The 21,640-nt window shown below is 43.2% G+C and overlaps 1 protein-coding gene across 1 annotated transcript in view; it reads right to left on the bottom strand.

Moving 5' to 3' along the window:
- Akap6 (A-kinase anchoring protein 6) overlaps positions 1-21,640 on the bottom strand; it is a 441,797-nt gene that overhangs the window by 199,581 nt on the left and 220,576 nt on the right. Inside the window, 2 exon segments of the mRNA XM_052738516.1 lie at positions 9,872-10,035; positions 11,144-11,240. Of these exon segments, the coding sequence (XP_052594476.1) occupies positions 9,872-10,035; positions 11,144-11,240 (261 nt within the window).

Raw genomic sequence — 21,640 nt, 5'->3', positions numbered from 1 at the left:
GAAACCACATACTACCAAACTCTGTATAGTCTACATTCTCTCCTATACACATATACTAGTAATAGTAATCAAGCTTAATTTAAAAACTAAAGGCAGTAAGAGATTACCAGCAGCCAATAATACATTAAGGCATTTATAATAATATACTATCATAAATGTTATTGAATGTGGTCTCAAAATATTATTGTGCTGTGCTTGTCTCTTCTTGAGATGACGTGAGGGTATAAAGACAGCACTTTGAGGATGCTCTTTTGTATGTCTGACCATGAGTTCCCTGGAACCATAATAGTGTGAGAACCAGTGAGATGGGGTCTTGCCATGGAGCCCAGGCTGGCATTGAACTCCTGATCCTCCTGCCTTGGCCTCCCAACTTCGGGGATTGCAGGTGTGTACCATGAAGCCTGTCTGTTATGACTTTTAATCCTTCCTCTTCCATCTGACCTCGGCCATCTGTTTTCTGCAGATACACTGGATCATTAGAAGCCCTCAGGTGAGTTCAACAGCTCTTCTGTCTGCCGTTCAAAGCTCTTCACAACACAACCCAGTTTTAGCCTCCATAAGGCCCCTCTCCCTTCATGAAAATACAAGAGCTTTCTATTTTCATAAAAAGCCAAACTCTCCTTGCTCATCATTCTCTAGATGTCCTTTATATTTTCCCCTTTCCGTATTTTGGTTATTCTGTTTTCTCTACCTAGGATGTCTGTCCTCCAATATCTTCTGACTTCCAACTTAGCTGAATATTATAGACTACTACAAAACTAGTGTTCTGTTAGTGGGGTAATTGTCTTCCCTAGATAATTAGATTGAAATCATGTTCCCTCCTTGTGGTGGCCCACAGAGTAAGGTCCTAATGAGATTTTACTCAAAGTCAGAGAATCTGAACTTGCTTTACCCAGGGCTGCATAGTGGGATGATTTCGCCATGGGCATGGTTACCAGGTATTTTGAAGGGTCCATACTTGGTTGTAAGATGTGCTTTGATCTTGCAAGGGGGAGGTCTTTTGCCTCTCCCCTTGGCATATTATAAAAAAGCCTTTTTGAATGAAGGACTGGGCGGTGACTGGGTATTGACTCAGGGCCTCCTGAAGCTATCCTGTGTCTCTGTCTTTCTTATCATCTCTTTCTGTCTTTCTGTCTATCATTTGCTCATCCCTCTCTCCTCCACCCAAGAGCCCTTTAGAAGGTGGGAGCAGGTTGGAGCTGGACTCGGACAGACTCCCACACCTCTACACATTTCCCTTTGGTCCATGTACCTTAATAAAGTATTTATCACACTGCATATCTTCACTTAAAATTATATACATGAAATTTAAAAGGCTCCTGTCAATATTCATTTATTTTAAGGATAAATAAGAGAAGTATAGACTGGGAAAGGCATGAGCAAAAGCAGAGAAAAGGAAAGGGAACACATTTTAAGTAAAGAAAAACTAGAAGGTATATGAGATGAAATATTAGCATGAATCTTAACTATATCAGGGAAAAAGTAAAGGGACTGAACATGAACCTAGAGTGTAGCAACCCTGCTGTAAATGCTAACCCCACTAATAACCCATGTTATATGAACACACAGGGGTTCATACAAGGATATCTATGATGTCAAATGTAAAGGAGTTTTCTGAGTTTGGTTTCCAGAATGAGACAGTGAAAGTAAGAGAGTCTACACTCAAGAGAGACAGGAAAGCGTTAAGTGCCCAGACTCGTTTGGGCAGCCTATGGAAGGATGCCTCCACGTGACGTCTCAGGCAATGATCTTTATTTAGGCTCTACCAAATGTCTCGGGTCACTTCTCTGGCTCCTTCTTTTACCCTTCTCCTGTCTCTTGTTCCATTTATCTTAGTCTTTTCTTTGGGTTTGTTTTTCCTCTTCTGTTCTTTCTCCCTGGTGAGGCCCACAACTTTACTTAGTCCAGGAGACAATTAAAAGAAAAAATGGCCTGAAAGCTGTGGTAACCAGGCCTTGAGCTTTGGCCTAGAAGGCCTCCAATCCAGTCAATGTTTCCTTATAAAGTCTGTCTGTGTGTGTGTGTGTGTGTGTGTGTGTGTGTGTGTGTGTGTGTGTGTGTGTATGTGTGTGTGTGTGTGTGTGTGTGTGTGAGAGAGAGAGAGAGAGAGAGAGAGACAGAGAGAGAGAGAGAGAGAGAGGGGAGGGATGTTAATATACATCTATATATTATAACTTTTTGGGGAAGTATCATCCTTTGTTTATGGTGGGATGATGGGAAAAAAGACTGGGAATGTTCTGGTAGCATCGCAACTATCTAAGTAGCCATCTTTCAAGTATATCTGAAAGAGAAGAGTAAAGCGTGGGGCATCTTAATGCCCCTGACATCACTGGATAGAGGTCCTCTCCATTCTGGGGGTGAGAACAGCTAACAAGTGTCTGAAGTGTTAAGGGTGTTGACTCCAGGGTGGGAACTTGTAAGGCTGCTGTTTTATGTGAAGTCCTGTGTGAGTTAATAAACACGGGAGCCAGAGGAGAGTGATCCCTGTAGCAGGCAGGGCTCTCGCTGGCCAAGTACTCTCCTGCCAGAAACAACACATTCCAGGGGAAAAAAGTGTAAATGACACACTGAGGTCATTATTTCAAGCTTTCAAAGAATCTGCTTAATAATTTAAAAGCATTTTTAGAAGCAATTTTGCATCTTGCCTTTTGTGTACTACTTTTTGTATACTACAGAGTTTCAAAAAATGGTGACTTCAACTCTGCATTAAAAATCTCGCCGGGCGGTGGTGGCGCACGCCTTTAATCCAAGCACTCGGGAGGCAGAGCCAGGTGGATCTCTGTGAGTTCGAGGCCAGCCTGGTCTCCAAAGCGAGTACCAGGAAAGGCACAAAGCTACACAGAGAAACCCTGTCTCGAAAAACCAAAAACAAAACAAAAAAAAACAAAAAACAAAAAAAAATCTCTCTAGTGTGCTTGATATATATTATCTTAATAATGAACAGAAAGGTGAAGTGTGAATCTGATAGTAGAAGACTGCTTTCTGTAGACTCTAAGTTTGTGACCAACAGCATATATCTTTTTAACTTCTGGGTAGTACTAAATAAATATGGAAGGGTCAAATGCCTACTAACACCAGTGAAGTTTCCATGTGTTGATAAGAAACACTGAAGAATTTCACTCAGATCCTTGCTGAGCCAAACATGTCTATAGTGAAGGCCACCAGCAATTGAAATACAGTGGGAAGACCGAGGATAAGCTATGGTCTTATACACCTGTAATCCAGGATAGAGATTGCCACTAGCTGAACTTTGACCTACCATTAGATATGTCTATGTCCTTAACCTTTTCATCAGTCACCTCATCAGAACCACAGACTGATAACACGCAAATTTAAGTGCCACAAGGAAATTAGAGAAACCTTTCTTTTTTTGGGAGGGGGGTGAGGGGGTTCAAGACAGGGTTTCTCTGTGTAGCTTTGGAGCCTGTCCTGAACCTCACTCTGTAGCCCAGGCTGGGTTTCATCCCAAATGTAATAACCACACTCATGTTCGAAGAAGTCAGTCACTTTTGTTTCTGAATTTCGAAAAGCATTTTGGAAGAAAAGTTGCCCTAGCGCTAACCAAAGAGGGGCTACTGATAGCTCCACAGTAGAAGAAGGCTCTCCCCGGGTTCTCAAGGCAGGATGATGATGGCACACTTGAGCGGGGAAGGGCTGAGGCAGAGCTGTCTTAGGGAAGGATTCTGCGTGCATGCTGTACAAGTGGCAACGTATTTCCTATTCTCATTTGCTTTCATCAAGAACACCGTTCCATTTCAGTCTGCCAACATCCTAATTAAGATGATCTGAATCTTAGGTGATCTATTATTCGAGATCTGAGATAGCCCAAAGCACATTAGACAAGGCATTACACTGTGTGCTTACATGAATGATAAGACCACTGAGCAGGAAAGCATGTCTTCTCTCGTGTAGAGCTCGGCACTGGGCAGAGGCTCCTGTCAGCACTCAATAAATGAGCAGCTAGGCCTTTGCCTGTTGTCTTTTTCCCCATATTAGGTACAATTTAACCTTATTATCTCATTTCTAGTTCCCTTTGACATTATGTACCTATGTTTTTCTTTGCTTTGGGTAAAAAGGGGAGGGATTCTTGAGTAGTTTTTAACAAGAGTGTGTATCTGTACAGGAACTGACAATATATAAATGTGATTCCCACTTATGACTTTAATGCTCTTTATGAAGAACTTATATGAAAGAACATACTGAGCACACACATCTCTTAGCTAAAATAAAGCTGAATGCAGAGACAATGCTTAGTCTCAGTGATGCTTTGAAAGATTCAGGATCAAACTGTATTCCAGAATAATAGCATCAGGTTGCAATATTACCCCAAAGGCATCATCTAATACAGAGAGCATCTTCTCAATGTGTTCCCCAAATCACTCCTTTATACGTCTTTAGTTAAGCAGAGTTACCCATAGTTCATTTTCCTAAGCACTGGGTTACGACTTGGGCATCCGGTAAGGAAACATGCCAGAGCGAGTGTTAATGCTGGACCTCCCTCACATGACATCTGAAGACAGGTCAGGCAGCCACTGACTACCCAAGTCAAAAGCTGCACAAATCCCAGTCTCAGCCAGTAGCTAAAATTCTCATTTGTAGGCCTGAGCAAACATATGTAAAGGTATCTGTGAGCTTTCTCTCCAGCTATTGCTGAGCTGATGTCCTTGACGAGTCTGACACCCATTTCCAAAGGAGGATGACTTCCATCTAAGACCCTCAGAGAAAGAGGATGACGTAAGCATCCCTGGAGTCCAGAGTAGCTAGCAGGACACCTGCATCACTGAGGAAATGAATATGCTGCTTGGGACCAGAGCCAGGTCACCCTCTCATGGCTGCAAGGTTTCTGGATTTACAAAGACATCTGCAGGTGTTCTGTGTTCTAGAGACTCCTCTGTTTCCTTGAAAAGAATGAAGAAGCTGTTACTGCATACTTTCAGTGATGCAAAGTTGGGTGAGTCACCTGGGGAGACCTTGGCCCTGATTCTAAGTCCTGAAGGATGCCAGCTTCAGAAGAGAAAGGGGGGCAGAAAAGAACATTTTAAAGGAGACAATGTCAATTAATTTTTTTTTTAAGGATGTTCTGCTTTTACCTTGAAAGATCAAAAAAAGAAATGGTAGCATTTATTAGACCTTGGGTAGTCACTATATTTTGAAATCCTCCTAACTGCACATCACTGAAATAGTTAAAATGTGAAACTTCTAGTTTAAGGTGAAACATTTTTATCAATATTTCTTAAAATACATAATTACAAGCATATTTTAAATTCTTGGATGTGCATGATAAAGCTGTGTTTCTATAACTGATGGATTTCACTCTCTATTTCCATGTATAAAAGATCTTGTAGTCCTGGGAAAACACTTTTTTAAAAAATGAAATACAACAAATAAGGTATGCTGCCGAGTCCTGGGGGAGACGTTTCCCAGAGTCTTTGAATTTCCTCCTATCCTCCTCCTTTACAAGATTTCTAAGACCAAGCCCTTTTCTGCAGCCTCTCAAACAAGGTAAAAAAGAAAAATACCCCCTAGATATATTCCTTAGATTTTCTATTATGCTTCTCAGGCTCCCAGTAGCTTCTGAAGTGAGCCTAAGATAAGTTCTGGAATTATTTTTATTATGTTTTAATTTTAGATCCTCTTTTAGGTTTAAGATGAAACAGATGATCATAACCGCCTCGCTTGGGGATGCATTTCGTGGTGCAACTTGCGAGTGACCTGAGCAAGGTCACATCATAGGAAGAAGCCTCCTGTGAAGGACAGAGAGCAGAAAGGCTCGCTCTCAGGCTGGAGGAACTCCATTGCAGCCTACTTCAGCTTGCACTACTTGACACTACATGACAAAACTCTTAGGTAATATGTATGTGTGGCCTTATGACTTGGATCCTGTCAATTATTGCTCAAATCACTAATTGGTAGAGATCACTTTTGTCATACTGGGAGCTTCAGTGCAGACCATGACAGGCAAGTATAATCATCTATGGCAGTGGTCCTGGGTTCCAGACATACCAACCTTCTCACACTGAGTCTTTAAACATGCTAGTCCCCCTGCCCGTTATTTTCACATTGCCAAATGCCCTTCTACCCCTATTTTAAAGAATCAACTCCTTCCAGATCTTTCCTTGAGGCCTCCCTCCATATACTTATAGCATCGTATACCAGTTTCTACTGGACTTTTATTAAATCCATTATAATTATGTGTCCATTGTGCCATTAGAATGTGAAGGCTTCTACATTACATTTTGCCTTATTTAGAATTTATTCTGTGCAAAGCTCTGGTCTATGCACTGTTTTTATGTCATCTGTTGGCTTGAAGCTCACATAATGGACAGGCTGGCCTCAATCTTCAGGGATCCTAATGCCCCTGCTTCTTGAGTACTAGGATTGCAGGTGTTCCGCAAAACACCCGCTCATTCTGAGCACTCTTTAAAACAATCCACGTCACAGATTTTTGAAGTGGGAATTATCATTACCCCTTTTAAAAGTTAAAAAAAAATCATTATGTTATGTGAGAGGGGGTAGGCGGGGTTGGTTTATGCATGTCACAGTACATACGTGGAGGGCAGAGAACCATTTGTCAGCTTTTTCCTTCCAGGGATTGAACCCAGGCAAGAGGTTAAACGGTGAATGCCTCTGTCCTTTGAGCGTCTTGTTGGCCCCATTATCTCTATTTTACAAATGAGAAATATGAACCACAGAGAAGCTAGGTAGTTGTCTCAAGGACTCCTAGCAGTAAACTTCAGTCATTTAATTCAGACAGTCTAACTTGGAGTCTCAGCCTCCCTGGTATTCAGTTTGCCCCAGGTTTAAGAAAAACAGTTCATAAACATTAAACAAATAGGAAAAATAACCATCTGATTTTTCCCTATAATATCCTTAACCTTAAATTTATTTTGCATTCATCCTTGAGTATGGGTGTGTTTATTTGTCCAGGAAATCCCAGCCCAAACTGGGGAAGCCAGCAGAAGGACTGGGGTTTCGCCTGGCTCTGCAGCTCCCAGGTCCCCTGTGTGTCGATACCACACACACACAATCTCGTCTTGTCATTGTTTTCAGAGGTAATGTTTGCTTGTGTGAGGACATGGAAGTACTACGGGAAGGAAATGCATTAACATGGAAAATTATTCTCTTTTATTCTCTGTAAACTGATGAAACTCAAGATGTTGTCCCTTCTGGAATGATTCAAAAGCAAATTTTGCTGTTTTTCTAGAAATCAGATCTTTAAGGATCAGATTTATTTATTCTCCCTTTTCATAGATAAATTCAGGTCCCACATCCCCACAGCACAATGTCACTTATTTTGCCTTGTAAATAACTCTTAAACTTTGTATTTACCCTTTTTTTTCCCCTCTCTTTATAATAGTTTTTGCTCAGGGTAGAGATTTGGAAAATTCAAAGTTATTTAAAAATCTATAGCTACATATAGATATCATCTACTATTTACAAAGTCTTCTAAAACACGGTTTTTTAATGGCCATGTAACATTTCATTAGAATAAGATGTAGCCCAGTTGATTTATACAGTTTAAACACTTTACTTACTACGACCCTCTCAGTCATGTCGGTCATGTACGTGTGTGGGGTGGGGGCGATTTTGAGCCTATTACAGAGGTTCCTGCTAGAATGTGGGATTCTGGGATGGGGCCATCCCCCCTGTGGTCTGCGGAGGCTTTCTAAAAATGCTGATGTGTTTGTCCTCCTCGGGCTTGAGTAAGCAGCTTCTCTGCACCTCACAAAAACGAGCTGACTGAACTGTCCTGTGGAACAGCTTTACCATAACCCCAGGGCAGAACTCCTCTCAGTCTGGGTGACGGCGCAGTCTCTGGAGGTCCCTTGGTCACTCTCACTCACTCCAGCCGCCCACCCTTGCCCCGTGCCTGATAGCCAGCTGAGAATGCATCTTTACAGGGAAACTCGGGGTCATTTTCCCACTTATTCAGAACCCTCCCCTTACCTACAACAGGCCAGCAGCTTCCTCCCCAGCCCGCCTCCAACCCCGCCACCCGGTCTATGGACCCTCACTCCCTCAGAGCAGCCCTGCCTCTCCTTCCCTGTGTCCCTTCCTCTCCCCAACCTCTGCTGTCGCCCTTGTTGTTTTGTGCCAGTGTCTCAAAAAGCACCCCAAAAGCTTGCATCTCTAAAGCTCAGCCCACATGGGCGGCCCAAGCCCCGCCAGCAGGGAGCAGAGGGTAGACGGTGAGGGAACCTGCACCTAAGCTCAAAGTGCAGATTCAAACCCCAGCCCCGAGACTTAGTAGCTGCGTGCCCTTAAGGAAAACTGGTTAACCTCTCAGGGGCCTCTTTTTCTGCGCAAAGGAGTTCAGGTAGAACTCCTTCGTGTTTGTTGTGATGTTAAATGAGGACTACAGCACAAATGCAGGACAGCCTGTGCGTGGAGACTGGAGGAGGTAGAGGGCATTCCTTCTTGTTCTGTGGTGTTGGCAATGTAATGTAGGTCCTCATGCATCCTTGGCAAGTCCTCCACCTCTAGGCTACACCTCAACCCCTCTCTTTGTTAAATAGATAAAACACAACCCAGATTTTACTCGTGCCCTTTCTCATCCTTCGTGCCCTGCTTCCACAGTGAAAGCCTTGGCCAGTCAACTTCCCCCTGGGGTCTGCTTTCTCTGTCTGGAGATGTCTGCTGACTACACTCCAGTCCTTGGTGTTAGCCGCAGCTTTGAACCTCTGAATACATCACTTCCTAAAATATGTACTCCTGTGCCAAGCCACTTCCTTCCCGGAAATGTGACCTTCCGGTGGGACTGATCTTGCCACTCACTTCTGTTTCCAACAGATAAAGGGTGCCCTCTGAGCTTTGAGCTAGCTGCGTGGTCTCCCTGTTGTAGGGCTGGTCTGGGTCCCAACTCCGCCTTATTGAGGAATCTGAGTCTCAGAGGGCAAAGTGTGCTTGCTCTGAGCACAATGCCCATGGAGAAATGTGATTTGATGATGTTACTCTGTCTGTGTTCATGCCAGGAATAGAATCTATGAACGTTTCCATCTGTTCCCCTCCATGCTACAGTATGCTCGGATCCTAAGTCTACTATGAAATGGATTTCTGGACTTCCTGCCACAAAATTAGAAACTATAACAAACTGTGGAATTAATAAAATTGTTTTCCACATTTTAGGTCCAAAGGATACCTTTACAACAGTAGCAGTCTGTATTAAAAGGCACTTCATTTGGTGTTCAGCGGCATATGTCTCACAGGCTATTTTATAAATCTAAATGGATAATCAAAACATGCCAATACCCGTTTTTAAAATACTTGCTGTATTCGGCGCATGCACCGTTATGGAAAACTTACACTCAGAGCAAAAAGATTTGTAGCAAAGCATATGACCTTCTTCGCACTACAATGACCATCCCCTAATTAGGCAATGCATCTGATAGTCATTAACAGGAATGAGATAATGAATCACTTTCTCTCTTCTTTGTTAATTTGCTGTAACCAAGCGGCTAATGGATGTCAGAGCTGAGTGATTGCACTGATTATAGTGATTTATAGTTGCAACAAAACAATTTAAAACCATTCTGATTATTCATGTTAAAGATGCTTTATGTTTTGTTTACTAAATGTTTTATGCCTCCCCCCTTCCTCCCACCCCTAGAATCCTGGCCCCCTTCGGCTCTGCTGCTGTGCACAAAAAGACCTCTTCCCAGAGAACTTGAAAGTTCTTGCCTTTTGTTTTGTTTTCAGCCAAGCTATATATATATCTATATCTATATATATGGAAGGAGAGAGAGGGGGAAGGAGTTACAAAGTTTATTCACTAGAAACGAAGAGCCTTAGGGGTGGAAAGAAAACTTCAGTGGTGCCTAGTTCAAAAGAAGACAGGAATAAGAGGAACTAAGGCAAACTTCAAGCCACTTACCTTGGGGCTTCCCGTCCCCTCCTCGTCCTCCACAGACACATCAGTAGCCAGTATCTCTGCTTTGATGGTGTCCAGAGCTCTGAGAATCCAGCTGTGTTGCCGTTTGATTTGCCTCTGCAGCTCCTTCCATTGACTGGCAATCATCTTCAGCATGTCCTTCAGTCCTTCCCCAAAGGAAAGCACAAGCTGTAGGCCCGGCTGCATCTTTACCTGCCACTGTCTGCTACCCAGAAAGCTGGGTGGCTATCCCAAACCACATCCATGCTTTTCAATGACCTCACCACTACCTGCCATCTGTCACTCAGAACTGAGACTGGCAATTCTAAGATATTAGCTACACAAAAAGAGGACAGGCCCAGGCACAAACTGAGGCCGACTCTGGTTTGGTGAGAACAGTGTGGGGGGTACAGATTGTGATGTATAGATGTCATGACGACTACAGCTTCACACCTCCAGCACAAGGCCCTGTGTTTATCTGTGGGGAGATTTTATAATGATCAAAAAGATGTCTGGAGACAGATACAGGTAATTCAATGGGAAATACAGTAAATGGGCCAGAATCAAGACAGCAGTCTTTGACATTAACACCTCTGCTTAATGCTGTTCTTTTCCTGTTTACATAGTAAGCAAAAAACAAACAAAAAACACAAACAAGCTTTAACCCACCCTGTCTTATGGTCTTCAACTATCCAGATAAGTGGGACCATACAATAAAACTGTTTTTTATTTATAATACATTCTTCATAAATGCATCAATGTTGGTCTAAGAACTGGTTGAAGGCCTAAACCTCTGCTAATGCAAAGACCTACAGAGAATATGCCAAACATCCACGTGTGTGAACTGGCACAGAAATAATCAGATGTCTATGGACAGCCTGCCTTATATCCATAATGATATCTATGTACAGCCTAGTGCATATGCCTTGTGTCTATAAGAACGGCTCTCATTCATTATCTTAATGTTATTTCCAGAGCTCCTACATCAAAAAGCATGTCAATGTGAAGTTTTCAGGAATGTGATTTCAATTGGAACTCAGGCGAATGGCAAGCCCCAAATAAAATGAACAGACCATTGGAGGCAGTATTTCATCTTATAAGTATCACAGCATTGTATGCAGTATATGAAACATTTATAAATCCTGAAGGTCAATCTGATAATGTAAATATTAATAATACATAAGGAAGTGAATATATGCAGTAATTTACAGCAATGCTTCTTCATTCTTAATAGTCTGGAGACATAAAGACCTGCAATATTTCAGGAGGATTTACCTGCTTTGTGAGACACAATGAGCTCCAGGAGTTGATGTCCTTCTTCCTCCACAGCTTCCTTGAGAGCACAGTGACTGTCCACGTTCAACTTAAAACTCTGCAAAGAAGCACACAGTCATCAGGCTCCAGCGAGGTGTTTACACATGACACATGGGTGCAGAATCACTTGCTACTTTTTTTATCAAGAACCACACAGCCCAATTTACCCAACAGACAGACTAATTTGCAATACTAAAAGCTATTGATATTTGGGGTCCAGGCTCTAAATGTGTCCGTTAGATTAGCATAGTGCATCTGTTTGGAAGAAGCTCACCAAACCTAGAAATTCATTAGGTTTTTTATGAAAAGTCACACCCCATAGGTTATATCGAGAGTAGCAGTGTTTAATACAATGCAATGAATTCCCACCTGCACATGTGAGTTTTCTTTAGTTATGAAACCATAGAAGTGGTCAGCAGAAAAACACAGTAGCCTTACGTGCACATATATGCATCCACTAATACAGTATGCTTTGAGTCACCCCTGTGCCTCGACTCTTCATGAACCACAGAAGGGAGAGGTGCAGTTAGGGGCTATACGGGGGAGTTTAATGCTTTCTGGGGTTTTGTCTTTAAAAGCTTGTTTTTTAAGATGTGATGTTGTCTTATTAATAAACACACCAAGTACACCATGAGCATTTCCCCTCATGACAGTCATCGACTTCCCTCACGGTTCATAACGAACTCAGTCACTGCTTCCGGGACACCTCCTCTGACACTCTCTGAAATGGTTCTCTCTCCTATCTTTCTGCTCCTTATGCGACTCTACTGTAGAATTTATCACAGATGTGCTGCTCTGTTTCCATCTTTAGTTACCAAATTGTACACAATTTAAAGAATTGCGAGTACGCACGTTACACACAAGTGATTCACAAGTTTGTGGGCATAGTCAACGTTTGCTGGGTGTGATCAGTAATGCTCTCTAGCTGGGGGGAAGGAGGGCTTCTGTTTAAATGAGAAATTCAAATATTTGGGTTTTTGATGGTTTCAAAAAAACCTTTCAGCTCTGAAATGTTATAAGAGATTCCAACCACAGGAGTCCATTGGAGGGAAATTATGGTACCCATCAGCAGCAGAATTAATCATTAGTCTTTTGGGCAAGCACCCATTCCTCAACTTGGCCAATTGGAAACACAGTACACTAAATTTTGCCTTTTCATGGTAAGGTTCCAAAATAGACAAGGTGTTTTCTTTCATTAAACATCTTGGGACAATACATGAATATACTGTACTATGCTTGATATTAAGCAACATGACACAGGTTACGATAACTCCATGCTAGATTTAATTTAAATTGAAGTTAGATAATCATAAATTATGAGAGCGGGTCTTCATTCAGTAATTCACACACTGTGTGCAGTCCATAATGTCAATGGAGACTTGGAGACCAAAAACCATGGATTCTGTCCTTAATGGGCACCTGAACTTGGGGCGGGGTACAGGGTGTGTTGTCATGGATGCTCAGTGGAGAGTGTGAGCTCTTCTTCTCTTCCTGGAGAAAGGTATCTTTTTAAAGTACCACAGATATAGTCAGAATGAAAAGAAAACCTGAAAATGAGAGAAATTCGAGATGCAGCATAGAGAAAAGGATTCAAACCAAAGCAATTCAAGATGATGAATTATGTCAGCCAACCTCTCTCATAAGATATAGTAACATTTCAGCTGAACATTCTAGAAAGTGACCCTATCTGGCTTCCTATGCACTGCTCGGCATTTCTTACATTTGTTCCTCCTGCTACAGATAGGCAGCTGAATAAAATAAAATATGAAGTGTTCAGGAATCTTGATGGTCCTCTTAAAGATAATTGTTTAAGAATATTTTTAGATGTATTTATTTGATGTGTAGGGATGTTTGGCCTGTGTGTATGTATGTGCACCATGTGCATGCAGTGCCCATGGAGGCCAGAAGAGGGCACTGGTTCCCCTGGAAATGAAATTATAGATGGTTGTGAGTCAGAACCTGGGTCTTCTGAAAAAGCAATAGATCTATTATCTGTGGAGCCACTGCTTCAGTCTCCTTAATACTTCTGATCAGTCCAATTAAGGCAGGACCTGTGTATTACTAAATGTTTATACCTTACGGTGAGGCATAACATCTTTGTTTTTTGTCCCTGCCTTGAGGCTCCTCCACACTGAAGCAATGCCACTCAGTCTAGAGTACACGGGTTTCAGAAAAGGGAGCAGGGAAAAGACAAAGCTATGTGGTTACTTCAGAAGCACCAAACTTCAGGGAGAAACCTGTTGTAAAAATTCTGCATCACTCTAACTTCAGCCTGGTGCTGTCATGGACTCACTCTTCACCTGTATCAAATGGCTGATGACGACCAGCTTCCCAAGAGGCACAACCGGCCTGTGCCTCAGAGCCAGAGAGAACGGAGGGGCCCGTGAGGAGGCTGGCAATTGGACATCATTGAAGCTGAGAGTGCAGTGTGGATGCAGCTGGAATTGGCTGCACTTGGGGATGATGTGGAAATATTTGATTAGGAAATCGGAAAAGATAAGGTATTCGTTATTAGGAGCGAGATAATCTGATAAGCTCAATGTTGTCTAGAAGAACCATTTAATATAACTATTACCCAAATGGTACATTATTGCTTGATTTCAGGTGCGCCCATTTACCATTAATAATATCAGGCACGGAATTCACAACAGGCCCCTGAGACGGCAGCCCAGCAGGCACATTAGCAAAATTGTCAGTAGGATTTCAGGCTGTTAAAGGATTCTTCAGTAAGCCATCCTTGGGCCGCCCCCACTTCTCCCTCAAGAAGGGTTTTGTTTCTTTTCTGAGGCTGTTCTTGTCTTCAACCTGATAGCTGGACACGTCTCCATCCTTTACACTGTTAGCATATTTTCCCCAGGATGCCTACGGTATCTTCAGTCCTCTGCCACACCTGCACCACTCCTTGGCAGTGCAAAGAGTTCTCTGAGAGACTGAATCGGTGGCAAGAACATTGGCATGGGCGTGCTCCATGATCCTATGTCACTGGTTATGTGAAATGCCACAGACACGCGTGGCCTGGATCCAAGGGAACACCAACTCTTTTTCGGTGTCCCTAAAGCAGCATGTAACTGAATGTCAAGAAGAGAGCAAGCAGGATGAAGGAAAATCTCAGTGAAGGGCTGAGATGGCTTTGTGGGTGAGGGCACTTGCCCACAAGCCTGATGCCTTCAGTTCTAGGACCCACGCAGTAGGAGAAAACTGACTCCTGCAAATTTTCCTCTGGCTTACACACTCACACTCATATACACACAAAAGGGAATTAATTTGTTAATTATAAATAAAGTGTCAGGATAAGCAAAATATTAACAAGCATTAAGGTGCCTACCACCAAACCCGATAACCTGACTTTGATCTCTAGTACAAGGACAGAACCCCCAGGACAAAAATGTCCTCTGACCCCCACAATGGTATGCACACCCCCATCCACACACATGGACACAAAATAAATAAATAAAATGTCAGTTTTCAAAACATTCTTTTAAAAAGAAGATCCAATGACCGGATTATCAAAACAATTATCCTAAGTTAATCAATGGGCAATGGCATTATTACAACATCTGGTATGATCAGCTTGTATAGATCTGAATGTGTTGGAAATTCAGTTACGCTCATGACTACACCTGAGTCATGATCAGATCTGACAAAGCAGACCACGCAGATGTGCATATGGGATTAAATAAAGGAAATCACCGTGGAACATAGAAATGATCGCTTCTGCAGGATATCCTAGGACTGGAGATGTGGGAATGACCGCATTCAAAGGCTTAAATGTCCAAAGCAGTTCCATCCTCCTAACATCATACAACAGACACTCAGCCACCCTGCAGGTCCTGTGTGTATCTGCCAGGTCCACTGAGCACCACGAGTCTTGGGATGCTTATAAAGCATCACAAGTGACCAAAAGAGCTACATGTTCTTTCTTGAGTGAATTTTACTTTTTTTTCCCTAAGGCATCAGTTTATAGAATTGATATATTTATTGAGCAGTTCCTACCAGATTTACATATATAAAAATTTCCAGTGCACAATGCCAGTCTTCAGGCAGCTTACAGTCTGGCCCACTTGGTCATGGAGATAAATACAAGTGTAGTCCTATGACCTAGCATAGAATACATGTGTAAGTGGGATTTGATGTGTGATACAAAGTGGTGGAGCTATCTGCCTCAAGCCAAATTGTGCAATAATAGCCTTGTCCAATAAGATTCAAGTTTGATTGTTTGAATTAAAACATACTACACAAGGCCAGTGCTATTGGATGGGGGCTGTGGGAGCCCATTAGATCCAGTCTCAGCACGGCCTGCAGACAGCTTATGAGGGATGAACTGACTTGCACACAGGTCTGGATGTGCCCTTCGGAGAAGCAGAAGCAAGGAGCCCTGAGTGCTCCATGTGGCTGGGGCAGGCTGCAGGCAGGGGAGAGAGCAATGGGGACTACACAGGACCTCACCCCAAGAATCAGGGCAGAGCCGTGAAGAATATGCCAGGGATGGGAGCGACTGATGCAGATCTATGAGCTAAAGGGTTTGCTGTCTGCTGCATGCAGACTTGGTTTTTAAAAGGACACACTGGAGACAAGCAGGCCATTTCAGGAGGCTGCCGTGGTGATACGGGCCAGATGTTTCTGTGCGAGCATAGTCTTTTTAATTAAAAAAAGGTATGCTTTTTCTTCTAAATGGATAGAAGAAAGAAAGTTGGAGCAAATCTTCTGTCTTTTCAAGTTTTTCTCCATGCGTGAGAGCAGCATGTGCCAGAATTGAGCTCTCTGGCTGTTCTGATGATAAATTCCAGAGGTTGTTAGTCAGGAGTCTCCAAATGTGAAAGGCACGTTGAACTGATGAACTCTTACTCCCACTGTCACTTGAAGAGATGGTGTGGATGATGAGTACGGCATGGGTGACACTTCTTCACACAAAGATTGTCGCTCCCTCAGAAAACGAGAACATGCCTTTTCACAAGGGCAGGGGGGAAATATGTGTTTAGTTAGAAGAGCCGCAGCTTGAAGTCACTTACTGTCTCTTTGCCCAGGACCTGCTCTGCACCGGCCAAACACACACTATTTGTTCTCTCAGAGGGGCCCTGGCCAGGAAACAAGTTATAACCACCACGAGGCGCCCGGCGGCCCCTGCTCACTGCTCCACAATGCCATCCACACAAGCTAGCTGCATAGGTGCTCACAGTGTAAAGCGCATCCTTCACAACACCCCGGGAGTCAAGAACAAGAGCTCTTTCTGTAAATATTTAAGTACCTCTTGGAAGCTGGTAAGATATTCTACTGCAATTTAAATGATGACTAGGCAGTCCATGCTACTGTATAGAATGTACAAACAAAAAGTGACTCAAAATTATATTGATAAGATTATAGGTGTTAATATGGAAATCATCTCATTACAAAGACAAAGATGACTGCAAGAAAACAAACCTAAAGAATGTTAATATCATCTGAGGACAGCGGGGTCGGGGGTTTCCATGGTCAGAGCTCATGAAGCAGGTTATGTTTTAGGGGTTTTTTTTTGAAACATTAAGTGAAAAGAATACTAGAGTATGGAGTATTAGAGACAGTGAATGCAAAGTATTAGAATTGTATAATTGACAATGAATAGGCATTAAGAAATCCGTGTGGATTTTAGTGTGTGTGTGTGTGTGTGTGTGTGTGTGTGTGTGTGTGTGTGTGTGTGTGTGTGGTTTGCGTGTGTTGTATGTTGTGTATGTGTGGTATAGCTGTGTGTTGCACGCACGTGAGTATTCATTACAGAGACCCTGTGCACATTCTGTGGAGGGCAGCATGTGAGATGTCTTACTCTGTTGTTCTTAATTACCTTGAGACAGGGTCTCTTGCTTGATCCAGCTCATCCTCCGAGCTAGGCTGCCTGCCAACTGAGCTTTTGGAATCTGTTCTCCATTGCTGGGGCTCCTGGCATGTGCAGCCAGGCCTGGTTTTTTATGTGGCTCCTGAGGATTTGAACTCAGGGCCTCACGCTTGCCGATGAAATGCTCTAGCCCACTGAGCCATCTCTGTAACTCCTCTCAGGGATTTTTAAATTCGCTTCTCAGTGTCCTAAATGTCCTAGGTAGCCATGTGACAGGCACCCTTACTGTTAATACTCTAATTTCCCTAGAGACAAATACCAAGTCTCTGTTGGTTTTGTGTTATTATCTACCAGGGGCTTTGTCCACAAGGACACCAAAAACAAAAATGTTACTATCTGAGACATAGGAAGAGAAGCCAATGACCCTGTCCCCTTCTCCCTGGCAGGGTGTACCCTTGGATGAATCATGGACCCTCTGGGCTTCCTTCCTTTATCTATAATCAAGGCATTTGGACTCAATATTTTCCAGGCCTTGAATAGTTTGATTTTTATCTTTTTTTTTTCATCCAGGCAGTTTAGGAAAGGAAACAGGAGAAGTTTTATTTACTTTAAACTAAAGAATTTCAAAGAGAGAAGACTCCCAAAGGCCTTCCAACCACTCATCTACCCCAGGGCCGTTCTGTCCCCACACTGTCCCTTCTATTTTTAGCCACTTCTGGGGAAGTCTCTTCTAACTTTTATCCTGAGCCCACATAGTTCTTCCCAGGAATTTAAGAGCTCTGTGGAGAGCAGTGTGAACTTCCCTGGTTCTCAGATTCTTTTGCCAAGTCATCCGGTGTATTGGTTAGAAATCAGAAGTGATGCAAGAATATGCCAACAAGATCCGCATGCCCAATCCAATCACCGAGCCCAGCCAATTTCTGTCTCCATCCATCCCTCTTCACACCGACACTGCCTCAGCTCCAAGCGCTCATCACCTCACTTGTGAGGTTGACCTCAACGCTACACAACTGTTGTGTGTTAGTGACAACACAGGCGCCATCTATCTGGACCTTGGAGATGTGACTATCGGCAGAACAGCGAGTCACCAGCCTCGCAGATTGCTCAGAGCCCAGTGGGAGTGGTGGCCGTAGAACAGAGTTAGTCTGCAATTCCAGGGGACTGTGCTAAGGAAGCCAACGGCATGATGTGGGCTAGGGCTAGCGGCGAGCAAGGGCTTCAGAACTGGACAGGTATGTTCAAATCCCAGCTCTTCCATCCCTCGGTGTAACTTGGGGCGACCTCTGTCTATTTAGTTTTCTCGTTTATAAAAGGAATGTTAGTGCCTATTTCCTGGGTGGGAATAAAGATAAAAATCCCTTAGTACACCCAGAACAGAGCTTAGTATCTCACAATAGCACAGTAATTGTTACTATACCAAACAATCTGTCTTCAAAACATCTAGATAGAGGCCCACCTCTTCTGAAGTCCTCGAATGACCGGCCAGGTTTAGGTGTCAGGTTCAGTCCCTACCTGACTGCAGGTCCTGTCACAGGTCAACTCTGAGAGTCCCTTCACCCCTGGTCTACTGGCTCCTCTGGGATTCTGTCTGTTCCCGCTGTGCCTCTGCCTGGCCAAGAGCTGCTTCAGCAAAGCCCCATAATTCCATTCAGTGTCCCCATCCCCAGCAAGGCTTCCCTGATCTTCCACCATAGAAGCTCGCCCTCCCTTAGCATACATCCACAGCATCTCTGCAAGCTCCAGCCTCCACTTAACCACACTCCGCTAAAATTATTGGTGTGTCTGTTTCCCACCCAGGAGCTCCTTGAGAAAAGAGCTGTGATTTCAGTCAGTTTGGAGTGAAAGCGCCTAGCTAGCATGCTGGACACAACTAACCACCGTCGTCAGGAGTGCCAGCCTCGAGACTCATTCCACAAACAGGCATGCGATGGCCTGCAGCATCCGGGGATATCAATGCAACCACTCCGCACTCTAGAGTGGTTGATAAATGTCCCCAAATTTTGCTCAGTGAACACCGTGTAAATGAGCTGTCATGTCCCTTCGCTTACCAAATTACTTGCCAATTACACTTAGATGACCCAGCATAATTGCCATGTAAACTGTACCCTGGCTGGGGTAGCCTGAATCATCAATTTAACTTTACCCTCTCATCATATGGTACTCACCACACAATTAAATAAATGGTCAGCCCCTACCACAATCGTACATTTTCCCAGCAAAACGATGTGGCTACCTTTCTCATTGATTTATCGGTCCCAACAATCTGTAACACACCTTCAGCTATGATATCAGAAGCTTAAGAAATTTGTGCACTGAAGAAAATAAATAACTTCCAAGTTTGCTTTCTGTTTTTTTTTTTTAATCAAAACCATGTGTTTAAAAATAGTCTTTGTTTTCCTTTAAAACTGACAGACAAAAAAGACAAAAATCTCCATTCCTCCTCAGGAGGCTTTGGTCCCAAGACCTCACTTCATAAAAATGGCTCCAAACCTCTGAAAGGGGATCTAGCTCCTCAAGCAACTTATAATTTATTTCAAAGAGTTGCTTTTGTGTTGAAAGTAGATGCAGCTCACCGAGGTCTACAGTCTTTCCTGATAGACTGGCTAATAACTTATGCAAGATGTAGATAGATGGGACAGATCCCGGATGCTGACGGTGACTCTGAGTGACGGGATTTTCATTTGCTTCTCTGGCTGCTGCCTCCACACCTGACACAGGTAATCACATTGACTTCTCAGCATGGTGACATCAGGCCAAACGCATTCTCAAACAGAGGTTCTGTCTGAAGGGACTGTTTGACTTCCAGAACATACTGTTTGGAGGCCCTGATTGAAAAGGAGGTCAATGCTAGCCCAAATATCTCTCTACCCCCTGAGGTGGAATAATTGATGTACGGCAGCCCTCGAGGATGTAGAGTCAGCAGGGTGATGGATGGATATACGTATATTATTCACACGTACATCTGCTAATACACAGGTCCCAGTGCAAACACCAGGACTTAAGAATATTATGTGGATTTAGGACAATCCCTGAAGGACTCCAGTTCCATTAAAAATTTGTTTTGGCAGCCTGGGGCAGATCTATTCCAACTCCCACACGCTTCATGCATTTGAAAGGGGGAACCAAACCACTTTAAAAATAAATTTAATAAATTTTGTAATGTCAAGTCATTAACATCCTGTCTAGTCATACAGTGTTCATATTTTTAAACAGTAATATTAAAGCTGCAGAATTTTTTAACCCTTCTAATAACTGAATTAACATTTTTATTTCTGTGGTATATTTTTTAAATTGCTTTTTCTTGCCAAAAGAGAGGACTCACACCCCTCCAAACAGAGGGCAGTCTTCTAGGGTCCCCTTTTTCCGGGGGTTGTTCTTGTCATGAATTTACCAGCCACACTCAGAAAGCCAAGTGACCGGCTCTCGGCTCAGAGTGGTAGGGGACTGTTTACCTTGAAGACAGAGGTGAGCACAGCTGGAAATTTTGTTACATTGGTTAGGATTTGTGCCCACAACGGCTCCAATGTTGCTTTTACCGAAGTTCATTCATGTCCTCTAGAAACAACAAAGAAACACCAGGTGTCCCTCAGGTAGTGACAGCCAAAGGGGACAGTTGAGGGGCGGGCAGGTGAGGAGAACTGCAGCCTCTTTAAGAATATGTGAGCCATCCTGTCATATGTTAAGTATTCAAGAAAGATATGCACAAGTCCCCAAAAATGAACTCCCTACAACAGTCTATCTCACTTGACAAGTCATAGGACAGGTTTGGGTTGGTTTTTTTTTTCTGACTAATACAAAGATCTGAAGTTTTTATTGTTTATAACAGATAAATTGCTTCAAGATTCCAAAATCCCATGTAATAAGATGTATACATTGGAACCTGTATCTGAGGTTCATAGGGAAAGACCCAGGTATGTACCCCAACTCTTGTGAGTCCCTTGTCCATAATCAGTGTTCTCTGTCCTGTGCATGGGCCTATCTGTAAACTTTTCTTCACTGTCCAGTTTACTGTAGCCCTGGATATCCAGTGGTTGCTAAAACAGCGCTTCTCTGGCAATCTAGTTAAGAGCAGTTATTATGCCTAAGAAAAAATAATTTATAAATTAGTAAACTGAGCACTAACAACATTCAGAATAGTGAGGAATGTTGAGTATTAAGACCTAAGAGTCTTTAAACCAAGCAGGAAGAAAGTACAGTTCTCGTGTGCCTTAAACTTCCCATGAGTCTCCTAGACGCAGAGAATGAACCATACGAGCACAGGAATGTGGTTTAACGGTCACATGTCCAAAGTGAGCCTTCCACTCTACTTACCCCCGCCCTCAACAAGCGATAACAAACTGCCCACATGCTATAAATTCCTGGCAGATCCGCATCCCCACCCACCAAAGCAAAGGAAATTGAGTATTTCAAATGACGCCAAAGAGGAGAAATGGTGTCGTTTCCTGCTAAACACTCAGCTGCACCCTAAACTGGTGGGAGTTCACGGGGGACAAGCAAATGGAACTTCAAAGCTCCTGTAAGGCCACAGCCTTGCTCCTGAGGCTGAAGGGGGTGGTAGGCAGCTGGGCCGAACGCACAGCTCTGGCTTTTGAAGTTTGACTGACTGAGTCCCATTAGCTGAGTGGCACAGCCCTAGGGCAGCTACTGGTCTC

This window comes from Peromyscus californicus, unplaced genomic scaffold (genome assembly GCF_007827085.1).
Source record: "Peromyscus californicus insignis strain IS unplaced genomic scaffold, ASM782708v3 Scaffold_15__1_contigs__length_86483966, whole genome shotgun sequence".
Lineage (NCBI taxonomy): Eukaryota > Metazoa > Chordata > Mammalia > Rodentia > Cricetidae > Peromyscus > Peromyscus californicus.
Note: the sequence above shows the minus strand (reverse complement) of the source record. Positions and strands in the feature narration are given on the sequence as shown.